Below are 18,559 nucleotides of genomic sequence, written 5' to 3' on the forward strand. Positions count from 1 at the left end.
GCGCCCTCAGGTGGGCACTGGAACACCCCACTGGGAATCCCGGGGCGGGGTGGGGGGCGGTCCAGGAGCTCAGAGAGCCTGTGCCTGGAGGTTTGAGCCCGGGGGCCATGGCAGACCAAGGCCAGGGTCTCCCACGCGGCCAAAGCGGTGGCCACGTCATGGAAGATGGACCTTGGTCTGTGCCTGGCGATGCTGTTCCGTGGGATTCGATGAGGAAGGAGGTGCTGACCCGGCCGGGAGCTGGGACCACCCACGAGGCAGGTACTATGAGCATGAGCCCCCCACACCCCGGCTGGCCCAGCTCCAGAGCCCACCGTCCCCAGGCCCCCAGCCCAGTCTGCTGCTGCCCCCACTCACCCTCCGGTGCCCCCGCTTCCCCAGTGATGAGCGGGACCCCAGGCTGCCTTGCCCCATCCGGAGAGGCCCCCTCCAAGCCCGAAGGGCCCTCGTCCCGGTGCATCAGATCTGTCGTGTTTGCAAGCAGCCTGTTTGAGGGTAGGAATGCTTTAAACAAGGTTTCTGATTAAAATCTTGAAACGGGAAGTCCTTTACCATGTTGTGCGAGACCACCAGGAGCTCACTGTGCAAAAACACAGAGGAAAATCCAGAAACTATCAAAACATGGGTTTCTGCCTTTGTGTGGCTCTGAGTGCTTTTCTCCCTTTAATCCCCCCCCCCCGAATTTCCTACAATAAAACATATTGTTAAAAGAAACTCCATATTTTAAAAATATGAAAATCACTATTTCCAAGACATAAATTTGGAAAACAAACTGAACTTTTAAGTAGGTGACTGACGAGCAGGAACCGACTGGTCCGATTCGCCGCCTGCCGCGGGTGAGGGACCGACGCTGCCGCCCGGGACCCGGGGGCCTGGACGCAGGCAGAGCGGCTGCGAGGACGACGCTGGGCCCCTCTCCTCCCCATCCGGCTCGCCCTGGGTGCTGCACTTTCCGGGGGAGGGGGTGGGGCTCCTGGGTGACCAGCTCAAGGGCGTGGAGCCCATCCGGAGTCTGGAGCTCAGCTTGGACCAGAGCCGACTGTCAATGGGGAAGTCGGAGGCTGGGCGAGGGCAGTGGGAAGGTCTCCCTGGGTCTCCCGGGGCCCCCGGCCCCCCGTGCCCCGTGCCAGGGCGCCCCATCATCCACCTGCGTCCTTTCTGGAATGTTTAGAACTTGCAGATCTGGTCGTCCTTTCTCAGAGGGCTGAAGGGCTGTCCACCATTCAAATTGCATTCTGTCTCCTATTATTACCAATAAATTCCAAGTCATCTTTCTTCTCCTTATAGTTTTTAGGGTTACATAAATTTCACCTACGCAGTTCTTTCATGCTTGAATATATTACAGAATGCCACTTCTGTTATAGGAGCTAATTGATACTGTGATTTGTTATGTTGCTGGGACATAATTCAGAAAGTTACCGTAGAGGCTTTGATGCACGGAACGGCACTCACTGTTGAACATGTCTCACAGGGGCAGATACAGCATCAGGTAAATGTGACGCTGCACAGATGAAATATTTCCAGAAGCTTTTATTCTTGTTGTTTGGGTGGGTGCCAACATCGTTCTAGAAGAAAGCTCATATTTCCAACGCTGCTTGATTTGAATTTATTCCCTGGTCATTAGTTAGTGCTTTAAAAAAAAAAAAAACTGGAACAAGTATGTGTATATATTTGAAAAAAGGAAAAAAAAAATCAGACACAAAAGAGGGGAATCACCACCTCTCAATCTAATCAAAGATGAGCTTTTAAAAAAATGTTTATGGTGAATTAATTATAGATTCACAGCAAGTTGCAGAAACAGCAAAGGCAGTGCAGTGCGCCCTACACCGCACACACGCCCCCGGGGGGGTTGCCCCAGATAGCGGCAAACCAGGAGCCCAGGCTGGTGCTGCAACCCGGGCTGTGGACCCGGTTCTGTGTCCACCACTTCAACAGGCATTCGTGTGTGTGCGTGTGTCTGTATGCCTGTGCGTCTGTGTGTCTTGTATCTGTGTGTGTCTGTATGTGTGTGTTCTGCGTGTCTGTCTCTGTGTGTCTGTGTGTGTGGGAGGGGCACTGTGAAATGTTATCCCATGTACAGATTTGTGTCACTGTCACAACCGAGGTACAGAACCTGGCTTTGCCCCAAGGCTCCAGTGGGCCCGTTCTGCATCTCTGCTGTTCTGTCCTTTGAGGATGTTGTATAAACGATACCACAGGGCGTGATCTCATTGGTGTTGGCTTCTCCACTCAGCACGACGCCCTTGAGGTCCATCCAGCCCTGGTTGGCTTCCTTTCTGTCGTGGGCTTTCCAGCAAGTAAATGTGCTGTTTGCTTAACTGTTCGAGGTGAAGGCATTTGGGTTGTTTCTAGTTTTTGCTCTAAGGGGATGGAGCTGCTATAAACATTCATGCATGTGTTTGTGTGAACCTAAGTTCCCATTTCTCTGGGATAAATGCAGAGGCTGGGTCATATGCTAACTGCACACACAGTTTATGAGAACCTGCCAAACTCTTTTGCAGAGGGTCTGCACCATTTTAGATTCCCAACAGCAACGTATGGGAGACCCAGTTTCTCTGCATCTTCCCCAGCATTTGGTGTTTGTCACTATTTTTCATTTTAGCTGTTTTAGTAGACATGGTAGTGATATCTTATCTCGGTCTTAATTTGGGCTTTTTTTTTTTTTTTTTTTTACTATTTGGACTGCTGTGTGTCTCGGCCCAGGAAGTCTCAGTACTGCTCACTCTGCACCTAAGAGCAGGGACGCCATGCTGCGGGGATGCAGTCTTGCCAGCTGGTGTCCGGGGCACGAGGTCAGGATGGAGCTCCGTGTCTGCTCACGTACCAGGGGACCTTCCCCTGCTGTGCCGCCTCGCATCTGCTCAGCTCCTGGGCCTCCCAGCCCGGACAGTGACCAGGGTCAGTCAGCCTGGGACTTGGCATCCTCTGGCCATTGGGTGGCTTCTTCTGTCTGCCACGTGGCCCCAGAGGTAGGCGAGGCAGGCAGGGGACTTGAGGCCTGCTTGGGGACATGACTTCTGTGCGGACACTGCACCTGTGCTCGGAGCCTGGCAGGACAGGCCCGGGAGCCCCAGGAACACCTGGGCGCCCTGCAGACGGCAGCCCGAGCAGCCCTGGGGCCAGCGGCCCAGACCGTGCACTCTGTGGCCTAGCCTCAGCGGATCTGAGGGGCTGCCTGCCAGGACCCATGCCAGAAGGGGCTCTGACCCTCCCCGGCCCCCGCCTATGCACCCTCTCATGGGCTGGCTCCACCCCAGAGAGGCCAGGAGTGGGCTCACCCTCGACCCTCAGCCACAGACCTGGGGGGCTCTCGGGACGCAGGGTCCTGGCCAGTCTTGCTGCCCACATGTGGGCCAGGCTGGCCTGGGCGTGGTGTGAGGAGCTGTCCCAGTGACCGTGGGCATCTGTCCTCCTACGGCCACCTTCAACTCCAGCTGAGTGTCCACCTCTGGGGACAGTGGACTCTCCCAGGGCTCACTTCGCCCAGAGCGGTGACCACAGGTGGTGGCTGGACGTCCAGCTCTGGTGGAGGTGGCTCTGCCACACGTGCCATAGCAGTGAGAGCTCTGAGATCAGGGATGGGGCCCCTCCCAACTCCCGTCTCCGGAGCCGGCAGTCACCCTGCAGCCCCAGCGATGCCCTCAGCCTCCTGGGCTCAGCCTCCAAGGCACGCCCGTTCGTCCCTTCCCTCGGCAAACACCTGCTGCCCCGCCACAGCCTGGCGCTGGACAGAGTGCCCCTCTCCAGGGACTCCCAGCCCAGTGGCTGGAGGTGACCACAGACTGTGACGCACCAAGAGTGGTCAGCGAGGAACAAGACAAACAGGGCGTCTCAGGCCCGCCCCCGCCTCCCCGAGGATCCCTGGCGTGTTCACACGGCCATTTCTGGTCCCTTGATTCAGGGGAAACGAGGTCCTGGACCCAGTCTGCCCACTGGCTCTTCCCGCCTGCCCCCTGCCCGGGACGCCAGGGCTGGCAAGTCTAGTGCTGGCCACTCCACTGAGAGGCATTTGGAGCGGACATTCCACCCCCTCACATCTCCTCGGCAAAGCCCCGTGGAACTGAGTGGGCGAGGTCCCGGGCTGGGACCCTGGGAGCCCTGGGGACACGGTCGCCTCTGCCCGGGACGTGAGTCCCCACCCCGTGGAAAGCTCTGGGCAGGGAGGAGAGGCCTGGGGGCTCATTTCACACAGCCACGTCCTCTCTTTGAGTTTTGAGGTGCTGGGCGGTGCTGGCGTCTGCGTCGGCCGGGGGTGCAGAACCAGAGCTGCTCCCTGCTTCCAGAGGCACAGAAACACAGCTCGGAGGTGACGCAGCTGTTTACTAAAGCACTTCAACAGACTCTGTCCTCCCAGCGTTTCTGGTCTAGGAGCCGGGGCACGAGGGGCTGGGGGCCGGGGCCCGCCAGCTGCGGAAGCCCATGGAAGGCACACACCCCCTCGCCCAGCGCCCGACACGGGGACCCCAGGGAGAGCACGGAGCCGCGAGGGGCCCGGGGGCCCAGGCCGCTGTGGGGTGGGCCTGGACGCGTTCCTCCCCCGACCCGCGCTGCCCAGCCCCCGAGATGCTCTCCTCCCCCCGACGGGGCCCTGGCTTCACCGTGGAGGGAGGGGCAGGTGCCGCCCTGCAGAACGGGGGCGGGGGGGGGGTGCTCTGGCAGCGCAGCCTGGGAGGAGGTCAGGGGCGGAGGGGCCGGGGACACGGGGAGGGGGCTGGCGGAGGGTGGGGACGGGCTGTGGGGAGGCGCGGCCCCGTCACACGATGGCCTGGTGCGGCAGCCCGTAGAGGACCAGGTTGAGGGCGACGGGGCGCCGCTCCGAGCCCCGCGGCTGTGGCCGGAAGACCGCCAGCCTGTCCTCCCAGGTCTGCAGAGACTCACCTGCGGGGAGAGCAGACGGGGCTCGCGAAACGCGGGGCTCGCGGGGGCAGGATGCCTGGGGCCCGGCCAAGGCTCACGGCGCGTGCGGGGAGCACAGCAGAGGTGAGGGTGCTGCCGGCTCTGCCTCTGGTCGCAGCCCGGACGGGGACACTGTCCTTACAGATGGGGGCACTGCCACTCGTCCTTACAGACAGGGGCGCCGCCACTCGTCCCTACAGACAGGGGCGCCGCCACTCGTCCCTACAGACAGGCGGGGGCGCCGCCACTCGTCCCTACAGGCGGGGGCGCCGCCACTCGTCCCTACAGGCGGGGGCGCCGCCACTCGTCCCTACAGACGGGGGCGCCGCCACTCGTCCCTACAGATGGGGGCGCCGCCACTTGTCCCTACAGGCGGGGGCGCCGGGCGCGGAGGCAGCGGCCACAGGCCGGCCCTCGCCCGCTCACTCCCACATTTACTCGCTCGGTCTGCTCGCTCGCTCTACAAGCATTTATTGTTTGGCAACTACCTCCCGGGCACCGTGGACCATGTGAGTTTTGAATTTTAAGCCCCTCTCGCCTTGTATATTTGAAAATTTCATGATTTAAATCACCCTGGGATAAACCTTAGTTACGGTAGATTCTCCCATCAACGTATTGCTAAAGCTTAGACTACCTCGTGCTGCATTTAAGTTTTTCACACCAGAATCCGTGTGTAAGCCTGCTGCTACATGTGGACCTCAGGGCTCCATTTGCCTTGAAGGAGGAGTGGGTGGGCTCCCCCCCCCCCCCACAGGACACACCAGGGCTTCTGGAGTTTGTGGGGCTTGAGCTGTTTTGAAGATGAAGATGTTCCAATGACCCATGTGTGTTTCCGTAAAGACATTCGACGCCAGATCTCACTGTAGGCAGTGGTCTGTAGGAGGCTGAAGGTCTTTGTCAGTGCAGGCTGACCTTCGGAGGCCGTGCAGAAACAGGAGAAGTGGGGGACCCCTGACCCTGTAGCCTGAGGGACGAGCAAGGAGGTGGGGGTGTTTCTAGTTACCGTGGTTGACAGTTTCACTGGTTCCTCTCTTCTGAAGGAGGCGGGTCGTTCTCCCAATCGGCTTGCCATTTGTCAACAGATCTAGAGAAGAAACACCCCTTCAGAGGGGCCGTTAACACCCCACAGGCTTCCGGGAGCCCCGCGGGGCTGCAGGACGGGCCGGCTGCTGGCACGACTCACTTTCCCACAGGACGCTGGCCCGCATCGCGTTGTCCTGCAGGACCGTCGGCCACTGGTTCGCCACGATGCTCCTGACCCCCACCAGACTCAGGAGGACGGCCGTCTCGATGGGCCCCTCCAAGGACAGTTGGCGTGCACTGCGGGGGACCGAGCTCCCGTGGGCCGGCACCAAAGGGCCCGGTCCGAGCCCTCCTCCACCCGCAGCACGAGGAGCACCAAGTGTTGTATTTGGACTGAGAGCTCTTAGAGTTCTCGAAAGAACCAAGAATTCCTCCCCCGCCCCCGCCCCAGCCCCACACACAATTAAATACCATTTAACAAGAAAAGTCATTTCAGAGTACTGCCAAATCCCTCTGGACGCTCCCAGCCATGGGGTGTGGAGCCAGGAGGGGAACCCCCTGGAACCACCTCCCCCCTCCCCCCAGAGGGTGGTCCTCTGCTCTGCCTGCCTGCAGCCCACAGAGGCCCTGGGGTGTGTGTGACAGGTGACGCGGGGAGCCCTGAAGCCAGGGTGTCCTCCCAGTTGCCAGCCGTCTGTTTCCTGGCCCAAGCCCAGCTGCCTGAAGTTCCAGCCAGGCCCGTGGTCTGTGCTGGCACTCTCCATCCCCCCACCCCGGGACTTTGCCAGGGCAGGGTCTGGGGGCCGGATCACGGCATCCCAGCTGCCCAGGGGGTGCAAGGACGACGCCCCAGGCGGACAGCCGTGGCTCATATGCCGCCCCCAGGTTCCTCGTCAGCTGCTGGAGGCCAGGCTGCAGGCTTGAGACCGAGCGGAGGGGACCCGGGCACCTCTTGTTCTCCGAGGACTCCACGTGGCGCCGCATGCTCTCGTAGGACCGCGCCAGGTCCAGCAGGACCACCATCTGGCACTCTGTGGTCACAGGAGGGGCGGCTCAGAGGCGGGGCACCCAGGGTGAGGGCGCCGTGCAGGCGGGGTGTCGCCCAGGGCGAGGGAGGATAGCGGGAACTCAGCCCGACCTGACCGAGGCTCCGAATCCACTAGTCCCCTTTCCGGGTCGCGTGGGCTGCACGGGCAAGCCGGCCGTTATTTGCCTCGGTGGACCCACACCCTTCACATCCTCCTTGGGCGACTGGGCCGGGCGAGGGAGGGAAGCCCACCCCGGGGCCTGCCACGGCTCTCCCTGCCTCGCAGAGGGGTCTTGGCTCCCAGAGGCCACCCATGAGGCACCCCGGCTTGCCAGGGGCTGGGCGTCGGTGGCCCTGGCCCCGTGTGCCCACTGAAACGGGGCCAATGTCCGAAATGCAGCTCTTGGATGTGGGTGTGCGGAAAGCCCCACAGATGCAGAGGCCAAGCGTCAGGGGCCGTCCCCAGAGGGGGCAGAGCCTCCAGCTGTGTGAGGACAGTCCTGGCTGGGAACGGCGGGGGCACCCAGCGACGCTGTCACCCCTACAGGTGCCTGGGAGCCTATGATTTCTTCAGCGTCACTCACCAGCTCGTCTGAGGTCTGGAATTCAAGTTTCAAAGAAGCCTGTTTCTACCTTCTCCTGGGGTAAGAACGTGCGGACCCCACCCATATCGGCAGGGCCTGGGGAGGAGACGGGGTGACGGGCTGGGTTCAGGTATCCCGACCACGGACAGTGTCCGCCTGTGCCACGCACCCCAAGCGTAGCGGCCTCTCTGAAGGATCGCTGAAAAGGCCCCCACTCAACCACGCACAGTGGCCAGCTACCCAGCAATCCCCTCAGGAAAAGGTCACGTGAGGGCAGGCCAGACGACACTCACGGGCACCCTGGGGTGGGCTGGGTGACACAGGGGCCAGCAGACAATGAGAGGGAAAACGGGGCCAGAGTGCCTGCAACTCAAGTAGAAGAACTGGTGGGAAGGGACTGTGACCAGCACTTTCCAGAAACGCCGGCCCAGCCTTCCTCCACTCTGCAGGCCCAGCCCTCGAGGGGTGACCCTTCCAACGCTTGACCCTGGCCAGGCCTCTCAGAGAAACGGAAGAGGGGGACTGAGGGCAGGAGGGGCCCTCAGTCCACACCGGCCCCCCAACCCAGGCCCTACTGTGCCTTCCTAAAGCGCCGCCCCCCCCCTGCCCTCCATCAGAGGACAGGGGAGACACCTGATAAGACACAGGGGCGCCCTGCTCTGTCCCCGTGTGTATTCGACTTGTGCCGGCGGGTCTGGCGGAGAGGCGGGCTTTTGCGGGGGGGGGGGGGTGGTCTCACCTTCTAAGTTCATGGCGGCCAACCTTTCTACCAATATGTGGGACAGGAAGCTCTCCATCCCGTAGAAGAAAAAGCCTCCGCAGCTGCCCAGGAGCTGCTCCCACTCGGCCTGGCTGCCAAGGGAAGGAGAGAGACCCGGGGTGGGAAGATGGCGGGGACAGCCCCGCGTCTGCTGGAGCCGCGGGCTAAAAAGCCGCAGAGGGTCTTCCATCCGGCCAAGGAGCCCAGGTCCCTGCCCCAGATGGCCCCGCCCCTCCTGGGCCCCGCCCCGACAGAGCCCCTCCCCTCCTTCAGGCCCCACCCCGACAGAGCCCCTCCCCTCCATCGCGCCCCGCCCTCCTGGGGGCCCCGCCCCCTCCGCGAGGCCCCTCCTGGAGGTTGAGCCCGCACACCCGCGACGGACGGGCCCGGCCCTTGTGCAGGGGCGCACACGCCGCAGGGGCCCAGGTCCGCATCCAGGATCTGGGGATCTAGGCGCCTCCGTGCACCAGAGGGAAGGGTCTGACAGGACAGAAGTGGGGGTCAGGGCAGGAGGGAGCCTCAGCGGGACGGGGAGGGGGGAAGGGGCCGCATGCGGAGCGCCCCTCGGGCTGGCGCAACGCAGCCACCGCAGGACCGCGTCCCGGGAACCCAGATGCCAACCTGGGAAACTGCTTATTCCCCAGATGCCCCGCCCATCTCGCAGTGAACGTGTCTCGGAATCTTTCCAAAATTTCCCGGGTCACGGAGACAGGAGTCAGCATTTCTGCAGCCAGAATCGGATGGTGGACAAAACTTAGGAGCACTGCGCGTGTGGGCACGGGTGGTCCCTGTGCCCTTGGTGGCCCTTGGCGTGGCAGGGCGGCCTGGGCCTTGGCCCCGCACAGACGGGGGCCCCGGGGGCGTGGAAATCTTCGTGCTCCTTCCCTCCTTTGTGGAGAGATGAAAAAACCAGCTCAGCAAAAGCGGAGCCGAGGAATCCGGTCGTGCAGCCGCAGAGGCAGCCCTCAGCCACACCTGCAGGCCCCGAGGGGGCAGCGGTGCCGCCTCAGGGCCCATGTCACACAGCCCTCGCGCTGACTCGGCTGCAGACGGTGAGGGCGGGGTCTCGGAGCACACCAGTGTCCCTCTCCCGCCCACCGTCAGCGTAGCAGGAGGTGACGGAGGGCCGGGAGGCAGCAGAGGCCGAGGCACTCGGTCCACATGCTCCGAGTGCTGTGGGCGGTGCACGGCTTGTGCGTGGGCGGGAGGGCTCACCCGGGCCCCGGGCCTCCTCGTAGGGGTCCACAGCGACTGGGCCTTGGTTAAGGAGAGACAGGACCACACGCTCGCTGTCTGGGGCAGAAGCGGCAGCAAAGGATACATCTGAAGTTGTCCGCATCGACCGTGATGCAGTGGGGGGGGATGATCTGGGACACGGTGCCCTGCAAGGACAGGCAGGGGTCCTTGGGGATGCGTCCTGGGGGCGGGGCCGGACCTCGGGCCCCCTCCGGCTCTCCGCCTCAGCGGGGCCTCGACCACCTACCTTTGCTCCCTTCTTTGCTAAGCCTCTCTTTCCGTGATCTTTACCTCTGCTCTCCTTTTTCACGCTCCCTTCTGTTGAGACAATAACGAGAAGTGGTGACGCCCTGGAACTAGGCACAGGCCGTGGTCCACGACGTTCGAAGGCATTACATGCCGCTGAATTGTTCACTCGAAAATGGTTAATTTTATATTATGTGAATCTCACCTCAATGAAAAAACAAGAAGTGGTGTGAACAGTTGATTTTCATTTTTGTAAAGTTGAAATGGCAGTAATCTCTCAAAGGTAAAGGCTCACAGGGCTGGGAAAGGCCCGGGCCAGGAGACCTCAAGAAAGGAACGGCTGCCAGAGGTTCCCGGGCCCACGCGGCTGCCCAGTCACACACGCCGCTGGGCACCTACCGGTGCGCCTGCTGAGCTGGCCCAGTCGCAGAGGGCTGGGCCCTGCTGGCCCCTCTCCCTCTTGCAGGAGGATTTACACCCTGCCCCCGCTGCACTCCCGTTCTGGTGAAGGTAACCGAAAATAATGCCAGTTTCCTTCATTCCCGTCCGGCTGCCTCAGAGATGTAAGCGCTGATGTGGGCCTCTCTGCCATGTCCCAGCTTTACGGGGGCACCACTGGGAAGCAGCTTGCCCTAGATTTGGATGGCTTGCTCCACCAGGATGAGGAGAACTCCTGGTTTGCTAAGAATTTCTATTACGGATGCATGCGTTTTATCAAATGCTTTTTTTCCTGCATCATCTGAGATGTTTATAAGTTCATTTTCCCTTTAATCTGTTCCTCTGTGATATCTGTAAATTTTTAAGGTCAGACTGGGTGATGAAATGTTACATGTTTCTTTCTTTCTTTGCTACTCTTGAGTAGTTTGGGTGTCAGGGTCTGGACTGGCCAGCAGAAGGATGGCTTTTTTTTTCTTCTACTTGGGGAGATGTGTAGACTGACATGAACGGTTTCTTAAAATTTTGGTAGAATTCAACAGAAAAATGGTAAAACCAGTATTTTTTGTGGGGAAATGTAAATCTATTGATCTTCCTTTCTTCACTATGAGGCCATTGGGTTTTCTTTCCTTCTTGAGTCTCCGAGTTCTTTTTTTCCTAGGACTTTGTCCACTTTGCTTAAATTTTTGAATATATTGTCAAAAAGTTGTTCATAATATTCTCTTATTCTCTTAAATCTCTGAGGCTCTTTAGAGTTGGTGTCTCTTTTATTTCTCATATTGTTTATTTGTGCCTTGTCTATTTTTCCCTGGATCATTCTCACCCAAATGTGTCTATTTTATGAGGTTATTTTTTCCCAAACAACTAATTTTTGTCTTTGCTTCCTATTTTGTTGGGATTTGTTCATGATCCTTTAAGCCTTTAAAGCTAAAGGATCCTTCTAGATTCTGCTGTAGTAACAACCAGACAGTCTTTGACATTTCTATGATCGCTTCTTCTGAGTCCCATGAGTTTTTAGAAGTCAGTGGTTTAAAATTTCCAAATGTATGGGAATTTAAAAAATCCATCTTTTGGGAATTGGTTTCTAACCTAATCACATGTGGCCTCAGCCAGTTTCTGTGACTGTTTCACGTGTACTTGAAAAGAACGTGAGTCTCTAATTTTTAGGCACAGGGCCCATGTGTCCAATAAGCCAAGTCTGTTAAGTGTGCTGCCCCAGTTCTCTCTATTTGTGCTCTTTCTGCTTGGCTGACCTTTCAGTCGTGGAGGCGTGCTGGAGTCTCCCATCGTGGGAGTGTGCCCACCAGCCTCGCCCCAGGTGCTTGTTACTTGCTGCTTCCCGTATTTGAGGCTCTTTGATCCTCCCGACGAACTTCACCGTTATCACTGTGTGATGACCCTGCCCTACTGATGCCCATGGCTGTAAAGTCGACTCCGGCGGACGGTGAGATGGAGGCCCTTTTGGTGGCTCGCCCGCCCGGCACCTCTCTTTCCGTTCTTCTGTTTTCTGGCTTTTGTGCCTTCTTTCTGTTCAGGAGAGTCTCACGTGGCCGGCATCCTATTGACATGCTCTTGTTTACTGTGTCTTTCGTCGGCAGGTGTGGTGCACTCACTTGTTTGATTCCTGATCTAATGGATGGGCCACAGCACCTTGCCCGTGGGTTCTCCGCCCTCCCTGTTCCGTGTGTGCGTCTCCATCACTGGCTCTTTGTAACTCGACTGAGGGGTTGGTTCACTTGTTTTTCTTATTCATTTTCCCTCTTTATTGGTTTGGAATTTATACACCAGTTATGCTCTTTCGTGATTATCCTTAAAGGTTTGCCGTGAATATTTAACACTCAAAGGGCATTCCTCCAGCCTGAAGGGTTCAAGGCTCTGAGAACACTTCACTCTGGGACCTGCAGAATCCTTCTTTTTATCCCCACTCCGTAATGCATTGAAAAGACTTCACTCACATTTACGCAGTATTTTTGTTATTTTATGGTGAGAGTTTGTATTAGGGTCTAGTTGCTGCTGTAACAAATTACCACAAATGTTGGGGCTTAAAACAACACGAATTTATTACCTTACAGTTCTGGAGGCAGGAGTCGAAAGGGGTCCCACTGGATTAAAATCCAGGTGTGAGCGAGGCTGTTTCCTTTGGGAGGCTCCAGAGGAGAATCGGCTCCCTTGCCTTTTCCAGCCTCCAGAGGCGCCATGAGCTCCTTCCACTACCTCCGCACCCTCCTGCCTCCCTCTTTTCAGGACCCTGGCGATGACACTGGGCCACCCGGACAATCAGGACAGTCTCCCCATCTCAGGACCCTTCACTGAATCACATCTGCAAAGGCCCTTTTGTCACATCAGGGCACCTCCTCTTGGGCCTGGGGTCAGGGTGTGGGCGCCTTTGCAGCTGCTATTCTGCTAACCCCACCAGGGGGTGGGTCTGCTCTTCCAGACAACGTTGGCAGCACAGAGCGGTGGGGACAGGAAGGCCCTTTCAGTAAATGGGGCGCGCACAGCGGGGGACTCACAGGGGAAAGAGAGACCTGCCCCTTGTCTCACACTGTGCGCAAAGCCGATTTCGGATGGAAGGTACGTAAAGACGTGAAGGACAAAAAAGGAGAGACATATTTAGAAGACATCATAGAACATCTTCATGATCTTCAGGTAAGAAAATATTCTTTTTAAAAAGACCCCAAAAGCACCAGCTGTTAAGAGAAGACGGATACATTGGACTATAGTCAAATATTTTGTTCACCAAGAGGTACCACGCAGAGGAGTGACAAGACCAGCTGCAGACTTGGAGGAGATCTGTAGTTCATAAAATGATCGGAAAATTTATACAAACCTAAAGAACAAAAGCCAGATAACCCAAGAGAAAAACTGGCCAAAGACTTGAACGGATTTTCACAAGTGAGAACATCAAATGGCCCATAAAATGTGAAAGGGGCTGGGTTCCTCGGCAGCAGGGGGTGCAGATCAGTGGGGCTTGAGCCCGAGGCCCCGCCAGCTGCTCCTGGTGGGCCCAGCACCGCGGCCTCTTGGAGGCGCAAGGCCTGTTCTCTCCCATGCTTTATATCTGGCCCATTAGCGTCCTTTTATTTAAGCCGATTTCCTTAAAGAAGCATGTTTTGGACCTTGCATTTCCATTCCCAAAGGTGATCTTTACCTTTTAACTGGGGTGTTTTGACCTTGTACGGAGACTGTGATTATTGATGTGGTTGGGTGGAAACACACCATCTTGCTGTTTGTTTTCTATTTGTCCTGTCTGGTCTTTGTTCCATGTCTCCTCTTTTTTCTGCCTTTTTCTGATTAATCGTATTTTTTTTTATGATTCCATTTGGACTTCCTCATTGTGTACTAGCTGTACCTCTTTGTTTCTGTTTTCAGTGGCTGTGCTGGTCCAGTACCCCATACTCCACGACACGTTGCTATTATTTTTCGCTCTAAGCTGTCAAAATCTTTTAAAGAGATTTTTTTTTAAAAAGTATTTGTTTATTTATTTATTTTTGGCTGTGTTGGGTCTTCGTTTCTGTGCGAGGGCTTTCTCTAGTTGTGGCAAGCAGGGGCCACTCTTCATCACGGTGCGCGGGCCTCTCACTGTCGCGGCCTCTCTTGTTGCGGAGCACAGGCTCCAGACGCACAGGCTCAGTAATTGTGGCTCACGGGCTTAGTTGCTCCGCGGCATGTGGGATCTTCTCAGACCAGGGCTCGAACCTGTGTCCCCTGCATTGGCAGGCAGACTCTCAACCACTGCGCCACCAGGGAAGCCCCCTGGTATGGTTTTATTTCTTGTGTTTGGGATTCATTGAACTTCTTGGGTCTGCAGGATTACAGTTTTCATCAAAATTGGGAAAAATTGGCCATTTTTAACTCAAATGTTCCCCCTGCAAAGACTCCAGTTACAGGCAGATTCGGCCGCTTCACTTTGTCCAACAGCTCACTGATGCTCTGTTTTTGTTTTTGTTTTTTTTTCAGCTTTTTCCTGCTGTTACTTCTTCAAGCTCACTAGTTTCTTCTCCTGTCATGTCGAGTTGCATTAATGCTGCCCAGGGCATGTCCCTTCTCAGCAGAAGTTCAGTTCTGGTCCGTTTTACATCTTCCGTGTCTTTGCTTACCACCTCCTGGAACACGTGGATTATAGTTACAGGAATTATCACCTGTGTCACCTCTGGGTCTGCTTTTGATTGCCTTTTCTCTTAACCACGGGTCTTTGCATGCCAGGTGATTTTTGATTGGACGTCAGACATTATGAATTTTTCCTTGTTGGGTCCTGGATTTTTACAAAAATTCTATACATCTTGAGCTTTATTTTGAGATGCAGTTAAGTTACCTGGAAATAGGTTGATCCCTTGAGGCCTATTTTTAAGTTCTGTTGGTGGGACGAAAGCCAGTCTCCCTAGTGCAGAGAGGCAATGCCCTCTGGTTCCTGTACCTGATACCTGTGAATTATAAGATGTTCCATTCTGGCTGTAGTCTCCACGCATGCCTGCACTGACCGGCTCCCAGCAGAAGACTGAGGGGGACCCTCTGCAGGTCTCTCCTCCCAGGACCGCCTTGGGTCCCCAGTCCCTCGTCTCCTCACCTCAGGGAGACCGCCAGGCTCTGCCTGGTCCCCCCCCTACCATGTGCTGCAGCCTGTAGACTCTCTCCAGGCAGAAAGCTGGGGCTCACCTGCTTATTTCTCTCTTTTGGGGATTGCTGTCCCCCACTGCCTGTTCTCCAATATCTGAAAACCGCTGTTTCATATATTTTTCAAATTATTTATTTATTTATTTATTTGATGTGGACCATTTTTAAAGTCTTTATTGAATTTGTTACAATTCAATATTAGCTCCCCGACCAGGGATCTTAGCTCCCCGACCAGGGATTGAACCCGCACTCCCTGCATTGGAAGGTGAAGCCTGAACCACTAGACCTCCAAGGAAGTCCCTGTTTCATGTATTTTTGTCTGAGTTTTTGTTGTTCCAGCTGGAAAGGCAAATTTGGTCCCTGTCACCTCATCTTGGATGAAAACAAAAGTCCAATCTATCTACTTTTAACGTAATTTGATATTTATCGTAGTGCAACACACACGCAGAAAACTGCACACAGCACCAGTGTACGGCCTGGAGAATTTTCACACCCCAGGCACATCCATGTCACAGAACATGATCATGCCTGAGTCCCCAGCCGCCCCCAGGCCAAGCCAGGTCCCCCTCGTCCTCTCCCTCATTGCCTCTCACCATCTGATTGATGATTAACTGTGTAGTCGGTTGGCGACCACCAGTCCCCTCCTTTGAAATAGAAGTATGTGAAGCCAAGAACAAAGTTAAGTTTCCTGTTCAGGGCACGTTTGGCACCTAACAGAGCACCGGCACATAGTAGGTGTTCTCTGAATGAACCAGGGCCTCGAAAAGTATGGCAACATCTGCTAACTATTTTTTGACAAGAGTTACATTCTCTCATCGTGAAAGTCACTTAAATATCTGCATTTTGAAGTCAAGTATCAGCGCAGCTCTCACCCGTCTCCGTTCTATGCAGGCGGTTCCACAGCATCTGGAGGGAAAACTCTCGTGACACGGAGGAGACCATCCCTTCATCGAACACAGAGAGACCTTCTAACGGCAGCTCCAGAAGATGCCTGTCAGCGATCAGGATGACGTCGTCTGCGACCTCGGGCTGCACTGTGGGCGGGAACGCCAGCGGCTACCGAGGCAGCGGCAGACACCTGGTGGCCAAGCTCCGCCCCTCACCACTGAGGCCGTCTGGCCGCTGTGCAGCCCCCGCCCGGCGGGAGACGCGGAAAGGAGTCTGAACTGGGCACCGCTCGCAGACATGCCAGCGCCGTCTTGGGGGTACACGCTGGTTTTGATGGAGCGGCCGGGTCACAGCCAGGACTGGACAGAGCCCAGGCCATGGGGACGTCGGGTCCTCTGTGGTTCTGAGGGCCGCCCAGGCTCCGCGGCCACTCCGGAAGCAGGTGCTGGAGCCACAGCTCCCCTCACCAGGGAGCCCCTCCAAGGGACGAACATCTGCACTAACCCCCCTCCCCAAGGACTGCCCAGACAGGGGCCACGGCCTCTGGGGACAGCTCCGTTAGGGGGAGGGTAGGGGTGCCCCCGTGACACCACGGCTTCTCCAGCCATCGGGACACCGGTGCAAAGGCTGAGGCCCCCAGACATGTCAATGGAGTTGATGTGTTTGCAAAGTCAAGTCGAGTTACTTAAAATCCAGCAGGTTTTCATCTGGGAACTCTTAGGGCAGAAGCTCAGGTCACCCCAGTGGTCACTGCGTTCCTGACAGCTGCGCACACTCGGCACGGCGCTGGGACCTTGGGCACTGGGTGCCTCAGCCACGGGGCGGGTGGCGGGGAGCAAAACAAGGGCATTTCACCTTCCACTGAGGAAATCAGCAGACTGCTGACCCGGGAGGCCCAGCTGCCCTCCTGCCGTCTGACGTGCTCAGGAGGGTGACGGGGACGTCACCATGGTTTTCACCTGGGCATCCGGCAGGGCAGGGCATCTGTGGCCGCGTGGGCAGCGGCGGGGTGGCGCGAACCTTCCGGAAGGCTGTCCCCGCTAGCCCCGCTGCAGCACAGAGAGCGCAGCTCTGCCGGCCTCCAGCCCACAGACGCGGACCTGGGGCCCCACTCACCCTGCGGCAGGGACACTTTCCTCTCCTTGTCTTTGCCCTTGTATTTTCCCAAATCCCCAACAACTGTGGGAATCGGTGCTCTGAAAGGCAAAGGCAGAGATTCAGGTTTTAAAAACTCCATGAGAATCACTGAGAACAAGGACAGCATCTCCTCAGGCTGTTCCCACCAGGGCAGTGAGGGCCACAAGACTCTCCCGGCCCGCTGCTGGGGACCGGTCTCCGGAGATGGGGCAGGGAAAACACGCAGGACGTGAACACACAGGACTCAGGATGCTCTGACCTGCCGGCCAATCAGGGAAGTTCACGTGCCCGACCCCTCTACCTTCTCTCCCACCAACATAGACCCAAGGGGCCAGGCGCTTCACCGTGCTCTCCCCTCCTTCCCACACCCAGGCCAGCGGCTCAGAGGGCGGCAGGGGCCTGCCCGGCGGGGACACCCCCAGAAAAGGTTTCAAGCAGGGCCAGACTTCCTCCCGACGGCAGGCGGACAGAGCCCGGGCTTCTGTTCTCAGAGAGCCTGTGCACGTCTCCCGTTTAATCGAATGGTCCAATTCAGCGCAGAGAGAAGCCCACTAAGCCTATGGCGCTGTGGCCTCAGAGATGCGAGTTTCCACGAAGGAAACAGCTCTGACTTTCACACGCCCACAGCCAGTCGCTCGGCTGGCCCTGGGACTCAGGGAGTGCTTCCAGGCCACGCCCCCCAGACCGCCCACCCCAACCCTGGGTGTCACAACGCCCATCGCTCCCTGTACCTGTGTGCACCTGTGGGGACAGAGAGACGACACGACCCTGCACCCCGAGGGCTCGGGCAATCCAGACGGCGCCCGCTCTCCGCACCCTCAGTCCCTGAAGCCTCAGGAATCAGCCCTTGATGGGTGGGTACCTGGCTTCCGGGGGGCAGCTGAGCAGCGGGAAGAGCGGCCTCAGATACTCCTCCATGGGCTTCACGACCTCCGCGAACCTCTGCAAAGAGTGTTCTTCCCTTCTCAGGGGCACGCCTTCTGACTCCTCCTCAACCCAAAGACAGCCGCAGTCAGAGGTGTCAGAGGGGAAGAGGGGCGGGACCCTGCCGGCGACCCCCCAGGACAGGCCCAGCTCAGCAGCCAGGCGCCCCCCTCCCCGCCCCCTCGGCCAGCATCGTGGAGGCGTCTGCATCACACTTGGCTCAAGGATTCAGAGCAGGATTGGCCCCGTGCCTGGTCGGGGAGCCTGACCCGGGGTCCAGCAGCGCCTGGTGGGGGGGGGGTCCTCGCCCAGGCCTCGCCCAGGCCTCGCCACCCTGCCCTGCCGGGTGGGAGCAGCCCTGGCACCGGGCTCGGGGCCTCACCAAGCCTGGGCTCGGGGCCGTGTCCTCACTGTGCGCCTCGGCCTGGGCGTGCTCCCGGAACCGCCGGGCACTGGCCAACAGGGAGGAGAAGGCGGCCGGGCTCACGGCCACCCGAGCCACCTTGCAGGAGCCTGCAGAGACAGACGCCGCCGCTGTCCCCACACGCGGCTTCGCAGAACGCCCCCCGGGGCTGAGGGGACCGCGGGTGGGAACGCGTGCGCACGCTCGGCCTTGGCGCCGGTGGGCGCACCCCTGCACGCACCCCGAGGGCGGTGCTCCGGCAGAACTCACCCCCGACCTGGAGCGCTTTGCCTTTGGCTGCAGGGATGAGCTTGGGTTTCTCGTAGGCAGCGCCGTACAGATGGGTCCTGTCGGCAGGACGCAGGGTGGGGTCAAAGCCCAGCTCC

The 18,559-nt window shown here is 57.9% G+C and overlaps 1 protein-coding gene across 4 annotated transcripts in view; it reads right to left on the minus strand.

Annotated features, from left to right (window-relative positions):
* Nucleotides 1-1,738: 1,738 nt before the first annotated feature.
* The window catches only part of CFAP46 (cilia and flagella associated protein 46), an 89,787-nt gene continuing 72,966 nt past the window's right edge, over nucleotides 1,739-18,559 (minus strand). For 2 of the 4 annotated variants that reach the window (XM_082408568.1, XM_082408567.1), the window contains 14 exons: nucleotides 18,444-18,520; nucleotides 18,153-18,283; nucleotides 17,709-17,833; nucleotides 16,826-16,905; nucleotides 15,694-15,855; nucleotides 9,774-9,844; nucleotides 9,612-9,672; nucleotides 9,506-9,541; nucleotides 8,912-9,014; nucleotides 8,270-8,382; nucleotides 6,869-6,950; nucleotides 6,080-6,216; nucleotides 5,900-5,980; nucleotides 1,739-4,878 (listed from right to left, as the gene is read on the minus strand). In XM_082408568.1, coding sequence (XP_082264694.1) covers nucleotides 4,754-4,878; nucleotides 5,900-5,980; nucleotides 6,080-6,216; nucleotides 6,869-6,950; nucleotides 8,270-8,382; nucleotides 8,912-9,014; nucleotides 9,506-9,541; nucleotides 9,612-9,672; nucleotides 9,774-9,844; nucleotides 15,694-15,855; nucleotides 16,826-16,905; nucleotides 17,709-17,833; nucleotides 18,153-18,283; nucleotides 18,444-18,520 — 1,384 coding nt within the window. In that variant the 3' untranslated portion in view covers nucleotides 1,739-4,753. Of the gene's footprint in view, nucleotides 4,879-5,899; nucleotides 5,981-6,079; nucleotides 6,217-6,315; nucleotides 6,951-8,269; nucleotides 8,383-8,911; nucleotides 9,015-9,505; nucleotides 9,542-9,611; nucleotides 9,673-9,773; nucleotides 9,845-15,693; nucleotides 15,856-16,825; nucleotides 16,906-17,708; nucleotides 17,834-18,152; nucleotides 18,284-18,443; nucleotides 18,521-18,559 lie in introns of those variants that run through there. The other 2 variants (XM_082408565.1, XM_082408566.1) reach the window with 1 other exon arrangement.

The sequence above is a fragment of the Balaenoptera borealis genome, assembly GCF_965194805.1.
Source record: "Balaenoptera borealis genome assembly, chromosome: 10".
Classification (NCBI taxonomy): domain Eukaryota; kingdom Metazoa; phylum Chordata; class Mammalia; order Artiodactyla; family Balaenopteridae; genus Balaenoptera; species Balaenoptera borealis.